Source organism: Erinaceus europaeus, chromosome 11 (assembly GCF_950295315.1).
Source record: "Erinaceus europaeus chromosome 11, mEriEur2.1, whole genome shotgun sequence".
Lineage (NCBI taxonomy): Eukaryota > Metazoa > Chordata > Mammalia > Eulipotyphla > Erinaceidae > Erinaceus > Erinaceus europaeus.
Window position 1 is genome coordinate 68,609,821 of NC_080172.1, and position 21,219 is coordinate 68,631,039.

Consider the following 21,219-nt stretch of genomic DNA (forward strand, 5'->3'; position numbering starts at 1 on the left):
TTTCTTTTTCTTACTGTTTGCTTAGAAGAATGCCACTGACTTTTGTATGTCAATTTTTGTATCCTGACATCTTACTATTTTGCCTGATAATTTCCAAAACTTCCTGTGGGTTGGTTTCTTTAGGTTTTTCTATGTATACTATCATATCATCTGCAAATAAGGAGCATTTGACTTCTTCTCTTCAAATCTGTATCCCTTTAATTCCTTGCTTCTGCCTTACTGCTATAGCAAGAACTTCCAACACTTTGTTGAATATTAACAGTTATAGAGGGCAGTCCTGTCTTGTACCTGACCTGAGGCAGAATATTTCCAATTTTTACCACTGAGTATGATTAAAACTAAGAATATTTTTACCCTAATTTAAGTGCTTTATTTTTAAACACACGAATGTAAGCCTGTAAACTCTGAGAATAAGGAAGGCACTCTATGTTTAGAAGACTCCTGTGCATAATTTCAAGAGTAGAGTGGAAAAGACTCGTGATATCTTTCTGTATTATGAACTTTTGACCTCTTAGATCTACAAGATTTCAAGGGATGTCTTCATGGTTCTTTAGGTAATTTTGGACATTGCTAATTTATTTTTTTAGTAAATATTTTTATTGAATAGAGAAAAACTGTATATAGAGTGAAATTGAGAGGGGTGAAGGAGATAGGGAAAGAGACAGACACCTGCAGCCCTGCTTCACCACTCATGAAGCTTTCCCCCCTGTAGGTGGGGACCAGGGTCTGGAACCTGGGTCCTGTGCACTGTAATATAAGCACTTAACCTGGTGCATCACCACCTGGCCCTAGAGTTTTTTTTTTTAAGTGATTTGATAGTGACTACAAATTATAGAATTAAGTTGTAATTTCACACCACTCCCACTGCCAAAGTTATATGTCCTCGTCTCAACGTCCCTGCCACCTCCACGGTAACCATCAGCGTTCTCTCAAGATCATAGTTATGGGTTGACTATGTTTTTTCTTTTTTTTTTTAAATATTTATTTATTCCCTTTTGTTGCCCTTGTTGTTTTATTGCTGTAGTTATTATTGTTGTTGTCGTTGTTGGATAGGACAGAGAGAAATGGTGGGAGGAGGGGAAGACAGAGAGGGGGAGAGAAAGATAGACACCTGCAGACCTGCTTCACCGCCTGTGGGGAGCCGGGGTTCGAACCGGGATCCTTATGCCGGTCCTTGTGCTTTGCGCCACCTGCGCTTAACCCGCTGCGCTACAGCCCGACTCCCGACTATGTTTTTTCTAAGTTCATATGTTTCAATTCTTTATATTCCACTGAGTGAAATCATCCCATAGTTGTCCTTCCTTTTTCCTCTTCCCTCTCAAATAAGTGAAATAGTGCCCAACTTCCTCACATGCTCCCCAGGATCTCTTCCTGCTCAGTGATGATGCAAAAACAAACATTCCTTGACACAAACATTCTGGCTCCCAGTGGCAGTGGGGTTCAGAGCCCTCTGGTCATCTTCCCTGACATTTCCCTCCCTGGGAATATGGACCAAAATGTTTTTTGGGGTGCAGAAGGAAGAACTTCAGGCTTCTGTAATTGCTTCTGTGCTGGACTTGGATGCTGACTGGTTGACCCATACCCCCAGCCTGTCTCTATCTTTCCCTAGTAGGGTAGAGCTCTGCAGAGGTGAGGTTCTAGATATGTTGGCTAGGCCCTCTATCTAGAGATGTCAGGATGGATTGTAGTTTGATTGTATCATTTTTTTATCCATGGAATGTAATTTACAACTGGTTGAATTTTAGCTGTTGTTAAACCCAAGTTTGCAGAAGCAAAACAAAAGCAAAAAACCACAGTGGCATACATAGAGGCGCCCAAATTTAATTTTCAGCATACACCTTCCTTTAAGAAAATATTATATTTATTGGATAGAGAGAGTCAGAAATCAAGAGGAAATGGGGAGGAAGAGAGACAGACCCCTGCAGCCCTGCTTCACCACTAGCAAAGCTTTTCCCCCTCCAGGTGGGGACCAGGGACTTGAACCCAGGTCCTGTGCACTAAAGCGTGTGCGTTCAACCAGGTGCGCCACCACCCACCCCATAACATGTACCTTCTATGGTGATTTTAAAATAGAGCAGTTAATCAGATTGGTACATTCCTGTATGAATTTCTGAGCTTTTGCTAATTTTGTCATTGTTATGAAACAACCAAAATGTGTATCTGAAATGATCCAGTAATTTCTCAGATTTCACTAGTAATTCTTGCCCTTTATCAATCTAAAGAATAGATCTAAATTATTTAATTTTTTGACATTTAATTTTTTTCGATAGATACTGAACCTGAAAGGGAAGTGGTGATTAGAGGGAGAGTAACAGTTTCACTGGTTTTTAAGGACCCCTCCCCCCCTGCCACCCCCACAGGTGAGAGGATGGGGGCTTGAACCTGGATCCTTACATATGGTTACATTTGTGCTCAGCCAGATGTGCCACTGCCCTGCCCCCTCAATTATTATTATTTTATCATAGCACAGCACATCACAGCTCTTGCTCATGGTAGTTTGGGGGAATTAAACCTGGGACTTTGGAGCCTCAAGCATGAAAGTCTTTTGCATAACCATTACACTATGCCCCCAACCCTCAGATTTTTAAAAGAAGTTGAATTAACTTGTCTATAAATGCCTAAAAATTTAAATAGATACTATTGTTAACACTATGCAGCTCATTATTTCATTGTAAATGAACTATTACTCAGTGTATTTAATGTATTTTCTTTCTAGGCTTTCTGCTATGGCGCTGGAAAGTCCGTGATGATGATGAAACATCTAGGAGGTCCTGAGAGAGAGCCACCTCCAGCACTCCCGCCAGGTGGCAGAAGAGGGCAGCAGGAAATCGCCTATAGACCCCATGGCGGAGCAGGTGACGCAGATTTCTATTATAGGCGCCAGATTGACCCCAGAGAGCAAGGCCCTTACGAAAACCCGTATAACGGTAGAAGAGATGTTTTGAGAGAGAGAGATGTTGACTTGAGATTTCGGACTGGCAACAAGAACCCTGAAGTGCTTCGGGCATTTGATTTACCAGATGCAGAGGCGAGTGAACATCCCAAGGTGGTATCCAGTGTAAGTCAGCAGTTGTTTGTTTTGCTGTCATTTCATACGAGGTTAAGTGCTTCCTATAAAGTTTTTGGCTAAGTGTTTTAAGTCGTATCTGCATATATTTATCCCCTATCTGTATACATATATATCCTATCTGTGTATATTTAGAAAACTTTAAAGAGATTTCTTTCCACTTTAATAGTTACTGGTTATCTGTTACTCATCTGCAGAGCTCTCCAGTGATTTCCCACCTCAGAGGAAAAATGCAGATACTCAAGTGGCCTGAGGCTTCCTTGATCTTCTGCCCTTATAGCTGATGTTGCTGCTTTCTCCTCTCTGCTCTTTCTACTTCAGCTACAAGAGCTTTCTGACTATTGAACTTTGTACTTGCTTTTTTTTTTTTCTTTCCTGAGAGCACTGTTCAGCTCTGGCTTATGGTGGTGCTAGGACTTTGAAGCCTCAGGCTCAGCCAAAGTCTCTTTGCATAACCATTATGCTGTCTATCCCCACCCCACCCCCACCCTTGCTATTTACTATCTAAATGGATTTTTTAAAAAATAGAGGTAGAGAGTGAAAGAGACCACAGCCCTGAAGCTTCCTTCTGTGCAGTGGAGGTTCAGCTTGAACCTGGTTGTCAGACATGGCAAAGCAGCACACTATCCAAGTGAGTTATTTCACCAGCCCAATTTAAGTGGATTCTGTATTCCTATATGGCTCATTTTTTTATTAGTGATTTAATACTGGTTTATAAAATTATAAGGTAATGAGGGGGCGGAGACACAGTTCGACACCATTCCCACCACGAGAGTTCTGTACCCCTCCATTGGAAACTGCAGTAGTTCTCCCCAGGTCACAGGTATGGGTTGACTATTATTTTTATAACTGCTTTTCTGTTATTTTTTGCCCACTTTAAAAAAAATTTTTGATACTTACTCCCTTTTGTTGCCCTTGTTTTTTGTTGTAGTTATTATTGTTGTTGTTATTGGATAGGAACTTTTTCTATAGTACTGCCTTCTTTTCCTTTCTGAGTCACATCTATAACTTTTACTACTTCTAAAATCTCTCTGGATTCTGATGGAACTGGGTTTCAGAGCCCTCTAGTCATCTGCCCTTAACATTTCTCTCCCTCTGGGAGTATGGACCAAAATTCTTTTTGGGGGTGCAGATGGGAGTTCTGACATTTGTACTTGTTTCTCCACTGGACATGGATCTTGGCAGGCTGATCTATATTGCCAGCCTGTTTTTTTTTTTTTAATATTTATTCCTTTTTGTTGCCCTTGTTGTTTTATTGTTGTAGTTATTGATATCATCGTTGGATAGGACAGAGAGAAAGACACTTGCAGACCTGCTTCACCTGCTTGTGAAGTGACTCCCCTGCAGGTGGGGAATCGGGGGCTCGAACTGGGATCCTTAGGCTGGTCCTGGGGCTTCGTGCCACATCCACTTAACCTGCTGTGCTACCGCCTGACTCCCACCAGCCTGTTTCTATATGTCCCTAGTGGATGGCTCAATTTTTTTATTCATTTATCACCTTTCACACCTCCCTTTATCCATTATCACCTTTCACATACACAGATAATTTTTTTTTACCAGAGCACTGCTTGTATCAGGTGGTACAGGGACTGAACCTGAGAACCTCAGGTATGAAACTCTTTTTACATGACATTGTTACTTCCCCATCCTGCACACCCCTCCCCCATTTTAAAACATCAATCTGACACCCGCCCCCCAAATACACAACCTAAATCTAGCACAATACTTTTGTTACTTGATTCTGCACAGCCTAAAGTTCCAGTGAAGTTAAAGGGTTTAATGTTTCATTTCTGCTATGTTCCCAGGATCTAGGACTTAACATAGGAAATGTATGTTCAAAAATATTTGTCAAGTGAATATCCTCAAGAGAAGTAGTACAGGTCACAAATTCTCTTGACCTCCTCAAGCATAGTCACGAGATTATGTAGCAGATGCTAAGTATCTCATCCTTGAGACAATTTGTGAAGCTTAGTAACATCTAGGTAATTACAATCTAGCTCTGAGAACAGGATTTGAAGGTTAACAGATCTGTACAGAAACTTCCTAAACATGTTTATTAAACATGTATATTAAACATTTTAAAAATAAACATAACTTTTTGCTTTATAGCATAAACCACCTGCTTTGGACACAAACTCCAAAAAGATTGGCATAATCTCAGGAGGAAGTACACCAACAGAAAGCCAGTCAGCTCCACCTGCCCTAGATACATCAGGGATCAGGGAAGATTTCCCTGCTGTGGAAAAGGCCCAACCCAGGATTGATGTCCAAGGCAGCACAGAAGAAGGCAGTACTCCAAACCCAGCAAGCGATGCAACAGAAACATGTGGAAAGGACCTGGATGGCAGCCTGTGTGGCTAAAGGAACACAAGACAGACTGCAGCGCTGAGGTCATCTTTGAGTTCTGTAACGTATACTTTTCACAGCTATTTACTCTTACTCCGAATATTCTTGTACTCACTACACAGGTACCAACTTGAACATTAGTATTTTTTACTGCCAATCAGAATATGCCAAACACAGATGTTTATGTGTATCATAATTGTTTAGTGGCATCTGATACTAGGATACAGCTCATTAAGTTTTGAAGTACTAATTTTGAAACCGTATCATATATGGACATAAGGCAAGCATCTTTGATTAACTGAAGAGGCTAGTTTGAATTAGGGGACAGTGAAAAAAAATTATAAACCAGTGGGTTTATATTTCAATCTGTGCTCTGATTTGGATTCAGAATGTTTTATAAAGTGATATTCAAAAACGTTATTTTTTTTTTTAATTGCAACCAGGGTTATCACTGGGGCTCAGTACCATCACTATGAATCCACTGCTCTTGGTGGCCATTTTGTTGTTCCCCTCACTCCACTATCCCCCCCCCATTTGTTAAGACAGAGAAAAATTGAGAGGGTAGAGGGAGAAAGATAAACACTTGCAGACCTGCTTCACCAACTGGGAAGCTCCCCCCTGCAGCTGGAGAATAGGGGCTCAAACCCAGGTCTTTGTGTATGGTAACATGACTCAACCAGATGTGCAACTGCCGGACCCCTCGAAAACAGTTTTTAAGGAAAGCTCGCTGTAGTTGCTTATTCTCTTTGTGAACTTGGGCATTTAATGCAGCCAGGGAGTTTGACATCATCAGTGTCTTGATGGAGGAGGTACCCAGAGGTCAATGCGGCTTTATAGTTTCATATTCTACCTTCACCTCTACTCTTGCAGCTGTTACTGAGCCTGCATGCTGTTTGTTTATACTCAGCTAAGGCAGAACTGAGGGCTGCCAGGGAAATGTAGGTAATGTATCTCGTTAAATCTGTAATCTCGGTTTTTACATAGTAGATTTTGAGAATGGTTTTTTCTTTTCCCTCCAAATGAAGTACATGGGTTTATAAGGCCTATTAAACCTTGTTATTTAGAATTCCAGTAGTATTAGATGTTTCCTTGTTTGCCAGTAGCAAACCATACTGAGTCATGTGAAATCCTAATTTTTAGAGACCTGTACATAGATAACCATGATCAAGAAAAGTATTGGCTATTTTTCCTAAGTATAGACAGGTAATAGTCAACATTTGAAGATTATTTTAGGCTTTTTTCCTGCCAGGGCTTTGTGCCTGCCCAATTCCACCATTCCCAGTGGACTCTTCAGACACTATCTGGTAAGGCACGGGGAGAAAAAAGTGGCCCCAGTCCACAGCAGGTGAAGTGTCCCCTTTTGTACGGCACTCATGTTGTTGTCAAGGGCTGGTCCTTGCACATGGTAAAGTGCACTTTTCTGGGTGATTTATCTTCTGGCCCCTTCATTTGAAGCCTTTTTAAAAAAGTCATTTATAGGGGGTCAGGCAGTGGTGCACTCAGTTAAGTGCACATTACCACATGCAGGGGTCTGGGTTTGAGCCCCTACTCACAACCCGTAGGTGGGAAGCTTTATGAGCAATGAGGCAAGTACTGCAAGTCTCTCTTTTCCCTTCCCTATCAAATAAAGAAAAAAAAAAGACAAAAGCAAACAAAAAAACAGCCACTAGTTCCCATTAATAACCCTAGCAGCATTTAAAAACTTGGACAAGTACCTACCTAGGAAACAAATTTCATATAACTTTCGGATGACCTTTAACTTTCACAACACAAATTATGTTCAGCTATTTTTTAAAGGATAACTATCATGAATGATCTTAAACATTTTATTTCAAAGATGTATTCAGAGCATTTGCTTTTTGATGATTTTCACAGGAAATGAAGAATACCCCTTCTTAATTCCCAGAAGTGTTGTTTTGAGCCTGTAACAATTTTCTTTTTATTGCTACCAAGGTTATCGCTGGGGCTTGGTGGCATTCATTTTTCCTAAAAAAGAAAAAAAAAAATTTTTTTTTGATAGGACAGATAGAAATTGAGAGGGGAATGGATAAAATACCTGCAGTCCTGCTTTAGTGGGTGTGTTACTGACTGACCCACACAATTTCACTTTCTGTAATACTGCAGAGTATCTTTAGTACTCATCAGAAAGAGAATACTCCCCCCTGCCAGGAACACACAGAAATTTATATAAACAGTAGGCCTCTAACAACTGATGAAAGGATGCTTGCAGTCATGTCCTCTCTTGAGGTTAGACCTGTTCAGATCAGTGAACAGATTAGAGGCCGGGTAACCTGAGCTGAATGTCAAGTGGCAGGCTGTAACTGTGGGACTAGAGATTGTGCTGTCCGCACTCCAAAGTGCTTTTTTAATCAATTCAAAACAGGATTTTTAAAAAACAAAGCAAGTAAAATTTCCTTTGTATTCTTTCATTACAGATAACCATTTGGGAGTGACATTGACAGCAAGGCAACATTCTACTACTGCTGTTGAATGATAGCAGAAATTCAGGGAAGAATTATTTTTAAAAAGTGAACATATAAGCCAGACCAATTTATAGGTAGAGAGACAGGCCTGCTTATTGTCTAGCGAATATTTATCATTAAGATCAAGATTTAAGTACAGCAATAAACCTTTAGGAAAATCAGTGTGGGATAGATGAATATTAAGTGTTTACAGGGTCTAAGAACTTTAATATACATAAACATATATAAATAATTTACATTTTTCTGGATCAGTATGCTGTCTTTCTGCAGTGAATATTGTAAGGAAAAACACTATGAAATGTATGTTCACTTTTTTTTTTTTTTTTCAGAGCTGGGGCCTCAAGCATGTGCTATTTCATCACTCCAGGATGCTTTTTCATTGACAGAAGACACTGTAGCACTGGAGCGTCCCTCCATGCTAGAGCTTGAACCTGGGAAGCATGCATGGCAAGGCACATTACACTGCCCAGTGAGCTACCACTTGGGTCCTATGTGTTTTTTGAAAAAGGATGCTGTCCTACTGTTAAATGAATGTGTTAAGCCTTTTTTTCCTTTAATATTGGGCAGATAATCACTTGAAGGAATAGAAGAAACAGGTTCAGAATGAGTTGCTAACTTATGTCATAGTTTTTGCATTGTGTAATTCAGCCTAAGCACCCAGACTGTTTACGGAGAAAAAGGCAACTGAGGTGTTAACATGTGTATTTCTTAATTTTTATTAAAGTTGCTGGGGGTAAGCAGTTTTTTTTGCATTTTTTCTTATTAGGTCCTGTAAAAATTTCACAGCTATATTTTGTAACTGAAGAGACTATTTTAAACCATGTTTTATATTAAATGAGAAATCACAAACATGCTAGAAGTAATTTATTTTTTATTTTATAGTGGTTTTGGCCTAAAAATAGTTCTTCCTAAAATGCAATGCGGGGGGGATAAACACAGGGTCTTTAATGTGCATGATGCTTTTAAGCTACATACCCAGCTCAACTTCCACAGTCTTTGCGAGGAAGGAAAAACCAAGCACTGCTGCACCCTCTGTCCACCCACAATGACTAACTTTTGCATGTTGGTCCCAATATGTTACTTACCATAATTCTTCACCAAATTCATGGTTAGGTATTTAAAAAGCCACTGTCAACTAAGATTTTAAAATATTTCAGCAAGATGAAATTCTATAAGATTCATTTAACATCCTACTTTACAAACACTAGCTAAAGAAATCTACCATGTTGCAAAAGAGCACAATCCCAAATAGTAGTCATGAAAGTTGATGAAGCACCTTTCAAGACACCTCCACCCTGAAAAGAGTGTCTAGAGGAATATTAACACTAGTCAAGGGTAAATATTTACATGGTTCTCAAACATTGTAAGCTGTATTACAGTGCTATCATTTCTCCTTTTAAGGAAAAAAAAATATTTTGAATTTCCCTGCAGTATTCTGAAAGGAAATATAAGGCTGCTTAAAAAAACATCCACGGTAACTAGTGATTTGCTCATTTTTTCCCTCCTTTTTTAAATTCAAATAAAGAATTACACTGCAATAGGTCCTTTAGCCCAAATTCATTGTCTCTGTTTTGATCTCTTTGTAAAAGAACTCGTTGTTCATCCATTCTTTTTGCCTGAGACCGTAAAATAAGGCTAAAAAAGTCTTCATCTGGTACCGTGGGTCCCTTTGTGGCCGTGGGTGGTGGAGCACATCTCTGATCATCCAGTCTGGATCCCTGAAAGTTTATAGGAAAGAGATGAAAACATAAGTACTGCAGGAAAAGAGTAAGCACCAGGCTACATTATTCTTACCGTTCACAATAAGAAAATACATTTCTAGACATTTTTTTTTACCTCTTGACAGAAGAAGCTGAACTCTAAAACCTAGTAAATGTTTTTCTTTAAATGACAGAATAAGAACAGCTAAAGCTGGGAGTCGGGCTGTAGCGCAGCGGGTTAAGCGCAGGTGGCGCAAAGCACAAGGATCGGCAAAAAGGTCCCGGTTCGAACCCCGGCTCCCCACCTGCAGGGGAGTCACTTCACAGGCAGTGAAGCAGGTCTGCAGGTGTCTATCTTTCTCTCCTCCTCTCTGTCTTCCCCTCCTCTCTCCATTTCTCTCTGTCCTATCCAACAACGACAACAACATTACAACAATAAAACAAGGGCAACAAAAGGGAATAAATAAATAAAATATTTAAAAAAAAAAAAGAATAGCTAAAGCTTCAGGGCCTGGTGGTGGCGCACATGTTACTATGTGCAAGGGCCCAGGTTCGATTCCCCAGCCCCCACCTGCAGGGGAAAGTTTCACAAGTGGTGAAGCAGTGCTGCAGTTGTCTCTCACCCTCTCTATCCCTCCCTTCTCCCTCGATTTCTGAATGTCTCTAGCCAATAAAGATTTTTAAAAATTAGCTAAAGCTTCATAACTTTTGTTAAGATAAATGAAGACACAAGATTAACTGTGTCTAGTTGTGATACTCGAAATGATAATCTTACCATGATGGGTACCAATAAGTAACAGTTTACAAATTCCTACCTATGTAATGCTCTGTATAAAAACCCTACACCTGGGAGTCGAGTGGTAGCACAGTGGGTTAAGTGCACATGGCACAAAGCACAAGGACCGGCATAAGGATCCCAGTTCGAGCTCCCTGCTCCCCACCTGCGTTTCACAGGTGGTGAAGCAGGTCTGCACGTGTCTTTCTCTCCCTGTCTCTGTCCTATCCAACAATGACATCAGTAACAACAACAATAATAACTACAATAAAAACAAGGGCAAAAAAAGGGAATAAATTAAAAAAAAATACCCATTAACAACTCTGGCTAACACTGGCTGCTCCTGATGCTCTCTTAGGAAAGAGAGGCTCTTTTCTAAGTTTCACCACATATCTTTACAGTCTGTCTCACTGTAGCTTAGAGTGTCTGAAACACCCATGAAAATAACGGATTGCCCTCTGCCAAACTGCTGAACCTTTTTAAAAAAATATTTATTTCCTATTATTGCCCTTGTTGTTTTGTTGTAGCTCTTGTTGTTATTGATGTCGTTGTTGTTAGATAGGACAGAGAGAAATGGAGAGAGGAGGGGAAGACAGGCGGAGAGAAAGATAAGACACCTGCAGACCTGTTTCACCGACTGTGAAGGGACTCCCCTGCAGGTGGGGAGCCGGGGGCTTGAACCGGGATCCTTACGCTGGTCCTTGCACTTTGCGCCACGTGCGCTTAACCTGCTGCGCTACCACTTGATTCCCACTGCTGAAACTCTTTAACAGCATATGGGCTACTACTAAAGAGTGACAGAAACATGCAGACGTACTTGACATTTTACAAGGATGTTGAAGAAATCTTCATCAGGCTCTTTGCGGTCACTGGTCATCAGATGGCCAAGTACAGAACGGTTGTTATTTTGTGTTAAACGAAGTCCTGGCAAGTTGCTAAAACTGGCCCTCTGGTCATCCAGACGGCGGCTCTGTGAGCTAGCAAGGAGATCTAAAAACTCATCTGTGTTGGGGGACGTCACAGAGCCAGATGGTGCTATAAATGAGAAAGAAATACAAAACACCACAACTTATTTACTGAGTAATTCCTTTCTGCCTTATTTCATCCCTAGATCCCCCAGATCCTTCCCTATCTACTGCTCTGGCATGGTAGACTGAGGGTAGGTGAACCCCAAGGAACTTAGAGTGATTCACTTCGAAGTTTTATAACTGTGATCATTTTCTTTTTGCCTGCACTACAAATCCACTGCTCTAAGAGGCCATTCCCCCCCCCCCCCCCCATTTTGCTGCCCTTGTTGGATAGGACAAAGAGAGGAGGAAAGACTCCTTGCAGGTGGGGAGCCAGGGGCTCAAACTGGGATCCTTGTCATATGCACTTAACCCGCTGCACTACCATCCGTCCAGTGATCATGTTTTTTCTTTTATCTAAAGCCCACCCAAAAGGTAACATGGAACTAGATGTAGGAAAATAAATCATTTTCACTTTCTCAAGTCAGGATGAATGGAACTGTTGTGAACAAATTTAACTTAGTTGGGCCAGGTGGTGGTGCACATGCTTTAGAGCTCAAGCCCCTGGTCCCTACCTGCAAGGGGAAAAGCTCACAAGTGTCTGTGCAATAAAACATTTTAAGAAAATTTTAACTTAGCAGCACTGAACACTTTAGCTAAACTAACAAACCCTGGTCTAGGAGAAGTCTTCTGTAGTCAAATTTTAGGCCTTTCTAGGCTCAGGAAAACCTTAGTTTCAGTCTGTTTAATTTTTTAAAAAGTTAAACTCTGGGAGTCAGGCGGTAGCGCAGCAGGTTAAGCGCACGTGGCGCGAAGCGCAAGGACCGGTGTAAAGATCCTGGTTCGAGCCCCTGGCTCCCCACCTGCAGGGAAGTCCCTTCACAGACGGTAAAGCAGGTTGCAGGTGTCTGTCTTCCCCTCCTCTCTCCATTTCTCTCTGTCCTATCTAACAACAACAATAATAACTACAACAACAATAAAAAACAAGGGCAACAAAAGGGAAAATATAAAAAAGAAAATTAAAAAAAAAGTTTGAACTCTTGCATATGAGAACCAGGGGTGGGGATGGAACTCAGGATTGCATGCTTATGAGTGTGAACAGTTTGTTCACTGAGGACTGTTTTAAATCCAGCTATGAAGCATTTGCATCTTGTATACAGCTATAAGGTATATATAATTTTTTTTCTCTCTAAGACTGGGATGATGCCATGGATTCAGGCTCACATGACAACTAGATTCCTAGAAGTAAATCATAAGAATAGCAAAGAAAACTATCAACACTGGGGGAGAAGGACCTACTTTTCAACATCCTTTTGGGAGGAGTGGAAGCTGCTGCTGTTGAAGCTGCTCTGTGGTTCTTTTCTTTTAAGCAGCACCTCTGATCATCCATCCGGTTGCTTTGAAATCGGCTTAATAGGTCAAAGAACCCTTCATCTCCAATGGTATCTGCACTAATTTTCTAAAGTGCATACAGAGGGGGGGAAAACCCTTTAGAAAATCATTCATGTAACAATATGATACAAAGGAACACAATAAATGGGTTTTTTTAAGTCAATTTTTTTTTGTCGTCCCCTTGTGTTTTGACGGGCTTAGTTAGTCCCTGTTGCTCTACTGGTGAGATGCCTTTTGGCACTTTTTATACAGGATGGCAGCACTGATAATAAACTGATATTGAATAACCTGATCTCTGTTCACTATCATTTTTTAAATTAAGAAGGGAAGAAAGACACCTGCAGCACTGCTTGTGAAGCTTCTACTACAGGATTGAGCCCAGGACCTTGCACACATAGTCTGTATGCTCAACCAGGTGTGCCACTGCCCAGCCTCCAGTCTTTTAAATTCCTATGTAAGAATTCTAGCACTGGGGCTGGGCAGTGACACACAAGTTACCATGCACAAGAAGCAGGGTTTGAGCCCCCTATTTCCAACCTGCAGGGGGACACCTCACAATAGTGAAGTAGGTCTGCAGATGTCTTTTTCCCTTTCTGTGTTTCCCTTCCCCTCTTAATTTGTCTTATCAAATAAAATGGGGGGGGGGGGGGAAGGCTGCTGGAGTGGTAGATTTGTAGTGCTAGCATTGAGCCTCAGCGATAACTCTAGTGGAAATTAAAAGAAAAAAAGTCTAGGGGTCAGGTGGTGGTGCATCTGGTTGAGCATGCATGTTACCTGCAGGGGGAAAGCTTTGCACGTGGTGAAGCAATGCTGCAGGGATCTTTCTCCCATTCAAGTTTTGATTGTCTCTATCCAATAAAAAGAATTATATATAAATTTTTTAAAATCTAGCACTGGACTTGCATGTGAAGACCCAGGTTCAATTCCAGTAGCCAGAGATAAGCAGTACTCTGGTCAAAATAAAATGTAGTGAGTGGAAGATAATTTTACTGGGAGATACTGTACTGAAATAAAAGGTATTTTTGCATGCTGAAGTGACTTAAAACACAATTACTACCCAAAACAATGAAGGAACAAATCTATGAGTAGAGTAATATTTCTAATTTTGAAAGAGAAAGGAAAATACAGAATGCTTCTCTGAATAGCCAAAGATATATAATACAGATCATAGTACTCAAACATTTAAAAATACCCTCTGAGTGGACTTTCGGAGGCGGAGCTACGAGCAGGAGATCGCTTTCTTTCCCCTCCCCTGCCCTCCCCTCCCCTTCTCTTTCCTCTCCTCTCCTCTCTCCATTCCCGGATCAACTAGGAATACCAAAGGAGACCACCTGGGACCGAAACAAGACAGGACTAGAATGACCACAGGAACCCAGTAAATCACCGGTGAGTACAAACACATGTGGCTGGTGACAGAGAGGAGAGAGGAGCCTAAGGAGAGATTAAGTGACTGCTAACAGTTCAGCAGTTTATCAGTTGAGACACCACCTTCAGTCTGCTCCACCAACAAGGGGACAGCTTAAGGGAGGAGAGGACTCCCCAGAGACTCACCAAGTGCAACTCTGATTTTCCATTGCTACTACCCTCAAAATCTGGAGCAGCGACAGGGAGGGACACCAGGGGACAGAGATCTAACCAGGAAACTCAGGAGAAGACCTATGCCTCGGTGGCATAGCTGAGGGGCTGTGAAAGTCTCTTTGCATAACCACTGGATTATTTCTGCCACACCCTGCTTTATCTCTTGGTCAGGAGTCAGTGATTAAGCTAAGAAGCCTACTTATAGTTTAAAAGCCCTCAGGCTCCCATAGCCTACAGGTAAGAAAAAAAAGAGGCTTTTTAAACCACTAAGCTCCAACTCAGGGATTGAAACAACTGTTAACTTCCACCACTGTGAACCCTTTAATTAACTTACTTAGACACAAGTCAATCCAGGCAATAGTGATCAATAATTTGAAAAGTACTGATAAAGGGAACTCATAATATATAAAATGGTTAAAACAACAAGAAAAAATATTGGAGAGTCGAACCAGGACAAGAGTCCAGCTAAAAGTCCGCCAGAGGGTGAAGCACAAAATAACGAGTTCAACATCCAAACATTAGCTAAGGAAATAACAGGAGTGAGTAAAGAATTTGAAAAAATTGTAATCAGAAATGCAGGAACAACAAATGAGAATATGGAAGAAAATACTAATTATCTCATGGATATTAGAGAGCTGAAAGCTGAAATCGCTGAGCTAAGAAGGCAACTAGCTGAACAAGCTAAAACAGTATCAGAGTAGGGCAACAAAATAGATGAACTCCAGAAATCAGTAGAGGGCAGAGAGAATAGAATCTATGAGGCTGAAGACAGAATTAGCAAGATTGAGGATGAATTAGATACAACTAAAAAAGAAGAGATCTCAAAAAGAGATTAAGAGATGCTGAAAACAACAACAGAGTCCTATGGGATGACTTCAAAAGAAACAATATACACATTATTGGCATACCAGCGGAAGAAAGAGAAGGAGAGGAAGAAAGCATTTTCCAGGCCATAGAAGCTGAAAACTCCTGTTGACAACATCAAAGACATAAAAATTCAAGAAGCCCAGAGGGTCCCAAACAGAATTAACCCAGACCTAAAGACACCAAGACATAGCATACTTAGAATGGAAAGGAATAAGGATAAAGAAAGGATCCTGAAGGCTGCAAGAGAAAAACAAAGAGTCACCTTCAAAGGAAAACCCATAAGATTAGCAGCAGACTTCTCCATACAAACACTACAGGCCAGAAGAGAATGGCAAGATATCTATCAAGTGCTCAATGAGAAAGGCTTTCAGTCAAGAATACTATATCCTGCTAGACTGTCATTCAGACTAGATGGAGGCATCAAAACCTTCTCAGACAATCAACAGTTGAAGGAAGCAACCATCACCAAGCCTGCCCTGAAAGAAGTTCTGAAAGGTCTCCTATAAACAACCAGACCACCACAAATAGGACATATATCAAAACACTCTAAAACTCTACAAGAATGGTGTTAAAATATCTTCAATCTTTGATATCAATAAATGTCAACGGCCTGAATTTACCTATTAAAAGACACAGAGTAGGAAGATGGATCACAAAACACAACCCAACAATATGCTATCTACAGGAAACCCACCTAACTCAACAAGACAAACACAGGCTTAAAGTGAAAGGATGGAAACTATCATACAAGCCAATGGCTCACAAAAAAGGGCAGGAACAGAAATTCTCATATCTGACATCATAAACTTTAAAATAGATAAGATCAGAAAAGATAGGAATGGACACTAGTTAATGCTCAGAGGATCAATCAAGAGGACTTAACAATTATTAACATCTATGCATCCAATGAGAAGCCATCTAAATACATCAAACTTCTACTGAAAGAGCTACAGCAATACATTAACAGTAACACAATCATAGTAGGGGACTTCAACACCCCACTCTCTCAACTTGACAGACCATCCAGGCAGAAAATCAATAAAGACATAAGGGAGCTAAATGAAGAGATAGATAAACTAGAACTACTGAACATTTTCAGAGTCATTCATCCCAAGAAACTGGAATACACATTTTACTCAAATCCACATGGGTCATTCTCAAGGACAGATCATATGTTAGGCCACAAAGACAGCATCAGCCAATTCAAGAGCATTGAAATCTTCCCAAGCATCTTCTCAGACCACAGTGGAATTCAATTAACACTTAACAATCAACAAAAGATTAGTAACAGTCCCAAAATGTGGAAGCTCAACAGTACACTTCTTAACTTCTGGGTCAAAGAGGAAATCAAGGAAGAAATCAAAATGTTTCAAGAATTCAAAGAAAATTAAGACATAAGCTATCAAAATATTTGGGACACAGCTAAAGCTGTCCTAAGAGGGAAGTTCATAGCTATACAAACACACATTAGGAAACAAGAAAAAGCACAAATAAACAGCCTGATTGCACATCTTAAAGACCTAGAAGAAGAACAACAAAGGAACCCTAAGCAACGAGAAGGTCAGAAATCACTAAAGTTAGGGGAGAAATAAATAACATTGAGAATAGGAAAATCATACAAAAGATCAACGAAAGTAAATGTTGGTTCTTCAAAAGAGTAAACAAAATCGACAAACCTTTAGCCAGACTCACAAAACAAAAAAGGGAGAAGACCCAAATAAATCGGATAGTAAATGAAAGAGGAGATATCACAACAGACACCGCAGAAATCCAACATATCATGCGAGGCTTCTATGAACAACAATATACCACCAAGCTAGAGAACCTGGAAGAAATGGACGATTTCCTAGATACCTACCAACTTCCAAAACTAAGTACAGACAAAGTGGATAACATGAACAGGCCCATCACAGCTAATGAAATTGAAACAGTTATCAAACATCTCCCCCAAAATAAAAGTCCTGGACCAGATGGTTTTACAAATGAATTCTACAAAACCTTTAAAGAAGAACGAATACCTCTACTTTTAAAAATCTTCCAGAAGATTGAAGACACTGGAATACTCCCTGCCAGCTTCTATGAAGCCAACATCACCCTGATACCAAAAGCAGACAGGGACACAACCAAAAAAGAAAACTACAGACCAATATCTCTGATGAACATAGATGCGAAAATATTGAACAAAATTCTAGCCAACCGGATACAGTAGTATATTCAAAAGATTGTTCATCATGACCAAGTGGGGTTTATCCCAGGCATTCAAGGTTGGTTTAATATACGTAAATCAATGTGATCCACCACATCAACAAAAGCAAGACCAAAAAGCACATGGTCATATCAATAGATGCAGAGAAAGCCTTTGACAAAAAAAAACAACATCCTTTTATGATCAAAACACTACAAAAAATGGAAATAGATGGAAAATTCCTGAAGATAGTGGAGTCTATATATAGCAAACCTACAGCCAACATCATACTCAATGGTGAACAACTGGAAGCACTTCCACTCAGATCAGGTACTAGACAGGGATGCCCACTATCACCATTACTATTCAACATAGTGTTGGAAGTTTTTGCCATAACAATCAGGCAGGAGCAAGGAATTAAAGGAATACAGATTGGAAGAGAAGAAGTTAAACTCTCCCTATTTGCAGATGACATGATAGTATACATGGAAAAACCTAAGGAATCCAGCAAGAAGCTTTTGGAAATCATCAGGCAATACAGTAAGATGTCAGGCTACAAAATTAACATTCAAAAGTCAGTGGCATTCCTCTATGCAAATACTAAGTTAGAAAAAATTGAAATCCAGAAATCAATTCCTTTTACTATAGCAACAAAAACAATAAAATATCTAGGAGTAAATCTAACCAAGGAAGTGAAAGACTTGTATACTAAAAATTATGAGTCACTACTCAAAGAAATTGAAAAAGACACAAAGAAGTGGGAATATATTCCATGTTCATGGGTTGCAAGAATTAACATCATCAAAATGAATATATTACCCAGAGCCATCTACAAATTTAATGCTATCCCCATCAAGATCCCAAGCACATTTTTTAGGAGAATAGAACAAATGCTACAAATGTTTATCAGGAACCAGAAAAGACCTAGAATTGCCAAAACAATCTTGAGAAAAAAGAACGGAACCGGAGGCATCACACTCCCAGATCTCAAACTGTATTATAGGGCCACTGTCATCAAAACTGCTTGGTACTGGAATATGAACAGACACACTGACCAGTGGAATAGAATTGAGAGCCCAGACCTGAGCCCCCACACCTATGGACATCTAATCTTTGACAAAGGGGCTCAGACTATTCAATGGGGAAAGCAGAGTCTCTTCAACAAATGGTGTTGGAAACAATGGGTTGAAACATGCAGAAGAATGAAACTGAACCACTGTATTTCACCAAATACAAAAGTAAATTTCAAGTGGATCAAGCACTTGGATGTTAGACCACAAACTATCAAATACTTAGAGGAAAATATTGGCAGAACTCTTTTCTGCATAAATTTTAAAGACATTTTCAATGAAACGAATCCAATTACAAAGAAGACTAAGGCAAGTATAAACCCATGGGACTACATCAAATTAAAAAGCTTCTTCACAGCAAAAGAAACCACTACCCAAACCAAGAGACCCCTCACCGATTGGGAGAAGAAATTTACATCAGATAAGTTTAATAACCAACATATATAAAGAGCTTGCCAGACTCAACAACAAGACAAATAACCCTATCCAAAAATGGGGGGAGGACTTGGACAGAATATTCACCACAGAAGAGATCCAAAAGGCTGAGAAACACATGAAAAAATGCTTCAAGTTCTGATTGTCAGAGAAATGCAAATAAAGATAACAATGAGATAGATACCACTTCACTCCTGTGAGAATGTCATACATCAGAAAAGGTAACAGCAGCAAATGCTGGAGAAGATGTGGGGTCAAAGGAACCCTCCTGCACTGCTGATGGGAATGTCAATTGGTCCAACCTCTGTGGAGAACAGTCTGGAGAACTCTCAGAAGGTTAGAAATGGACCTACCCTATAACCCTGCAATTCCTCTCCTGGAGATATATCCTATGGAACCCAACACATCCATCCAAAAAGATCTGTGTACACATTTGTTCTTGGCACCACAATTTGTAATAGCCACAACCTGGCAGCAACCCATGTGTCCAACAACAGATGAGTGGCTGAGCAAGTTGTGGTATATATACACAATGGAATACTACTCGGTTGTAAAAAATGGTGACGTCACTGTTTTCAGCCGATCTTGGATAGACCTTGAAAAAATAATGTTGAGTGAAATAAGTCAGAAACAGAAGGATGAATATGGTATGATCTCACTCTCAGGCAGAAGTTGAAAAACAAGATCAGAAAAGAAAACACAAGTAGAACCTGAAATGGAATTGGCGTATTGCACCCAAGTAAAAGACTCTGCGTGGGTGGGTGGGGAGAATACAGGTCCATGAAGGATGACAGATGACATAGTGGGGGTTGTATCGTTTAATGGGAAACTGGGGAATGTTATGCATGTACAAACTATTGTATTTACTGTTGAATGTAAAACATTAATCCCCCAATAAAGAAATAGGTTAAAAAAAAAGTACCCTCTGAGAATTTGGAATCCGGTGATCAATGGAATTACTGGTGTCTTGGAGAACTTTAGTGGAACTGGTTTTATATTTTTTCCCCCTCAATCTGTTGACAAAGAGTAGCTTTGCAGAAGGCTTGGCGATTAAGGGTTTTTGTTTAGCAAGAATTTCACTGTTCCAGTTCTGTACCTACAAAATAACCAAAGACGGAAAGTGTGTATCAGTGAAAAAAACAAAGTTACTCCTGGTGTCCTATATTATCATGCCATCTTTATTCAGTGTGCAGGGGAGGCCAGATAGCTTAAATTCCTTATCAGTTTTCAGTAGCTCAAATGAATACTATCAATTTTTCATAGAATTTAAGTGGTTAAGATAAGGGGGGCAAAATTTGATTCTGGATACGATTACCTAAATAGGGGTGCGGGAGATTACCTAAATAGGGGTGGGGGAGAAACAGTAACGACTATGTAAACACCTGCAGCTCCAAAGTCCCAGGTTCAGTATTCTGCATCACCATAAGTCAGAGCTGTGCAGCACTCTGGTTAAAAAAAAAAAAATTACTTTGTGTACTTCACTATGTGTGTGGCCAGGCTTGAGCTATCTATCATACTAAGAGTGCTGGACCAGCAGGGAAGCCTGGTAGCTAAAATAAGAAGTTGGCCTGAAGGGGTGAAATCACTCATACATGGAGGCCGTAGCTCTGTGCAAAAATAAATAAATAAACAAACTAAACAAAAAATCTAAAACATATCGCACCTATTAACTATTCTGTGATAAAACCATTTTTCTAATGTCCCTGAATAAGACAAGTAGCCAATAAGTTAACCAAGCCAACTGTATCACTATCAACCTTACTTTTCCTATATCCTAGATTTCTTCCTCATACAGGCTGGTAGGGAAAATTATCTGCTAGAGTGGTTATCAGGTTCTAATTTAAGAGAAGGAAATGGCCCTTGGTATTAGATCATAAAACTGCATTTAGGGGGCTGGGCGGCAGTGTAGCGGTTAAGCGCACATGGCAGGAAGTGCAAGGACTGGCACAGAGATCCCAGTTCGAGCCCCTAGCTCCCTACCTGCAGAGGGGTCACTTCACAAGCAGTGAAGGAGGTCTGCAGGTGTCTTTCTCTCCCCCTTTTGTCCTCTCCTCTCTTGATTTGTCTCTGTCCTATCTAGCAGCAGCAGTAACAACAATGATAACAACAAGGGCAACAAAATGGAAAAAATTGGCCTCCAGGAGCAGTGTATTTGTTGAGCAGGTACCAAGCTCCAGCGATAACCCTGGAGGCAAAAAGAAAACAAAACAAAACAAAACACTGTATTTAAATCCCAAGTGGACTTGTGACAGCAAAGGAAGGTGATATGAGAGTGATATGCATCACCGGAGAGACCACAGCCTGTCACAAGCAG

The 21,219-nt window shown here is 40.3% G+C and overlaps 2 protein-coding genes and 1 long non-coding RNA gene across 9 annotated transcripts in view; 2 read left to right on the plus strand and 1 right to left on the minus strand.

The window, feature by feature from the left end:
* Positions 1–8,747, plus strand: part of CLCC1 (chloride channel CLIC like 1) — a 53,564-nt gene extending 44,817 nt beyond the window's left edge. For 3 of the 6 annotated variants that reach the window (XM_060201972.1, XM_060201973.1, XM_060201974.1), the window contains exons 11-12: positions 2,717–3,058; positions 5,177–8,747. In XM_060201972.1, the coding sequence (XP_060057955.1) occupies positions 2,717–3,058; positions 5,177–5,428 (594 nt within the window). In that variant the 3' untranslated portion in view covers positions 5,429–8,747. The remainder of the gene's footprint in view (positions 1–2,716; positions 3,059–5,176) is intronic. The other 3 variants (XR_009552600.1, XM_060201971.1, XM_060201970.1) reach the window with 3 other exon arrangements.
* Positions 8,748–8,750: 3 nt separating this feature from the next.
* The window catches only part of GPSM2 (G protein signaling modulator 2), a 53,012-nt gene continuing 40,543 nt past the window's right edge, over positions 8,751–21,219 (minus strand). For both annotated transcript variants that reach the window (XM_060201968.1, XM_007528685.3), the window contains 4 exons: positions 19,828–20,001; positions 12,678–12,837; positions 11,189–11,406; positions 8,751–9,614 (listed from right to left, as the gene is read on the minus strand). In XM_060201968.1, the coding sequence (XP_060057951.1) occupies positions 9,387–9,614; positions 11,189–11,406; positions 12,678–12,837; positions 19,828–20,001 (780 nt within the window). In that variant the 3' untranslated portion in view covers positions 8,751–9,386. The remainder of the gene's footprint in view (positions 9,615–11,188; positions 11,407–12,677; positions 12,838–19,827; positions 20,002–21,219) is intronic.
* LOC132541404 (uncharacterized) lies at positions 9,611–10,286 on the plus strand. Its single transcript, XR_009552601.1, has 2 exons — positions 9,611–9,813; positions 10,105–10,286. It is a non-coding gene; the product is annotated as an uncharacterized LOC132541404 (long non-coding RNA).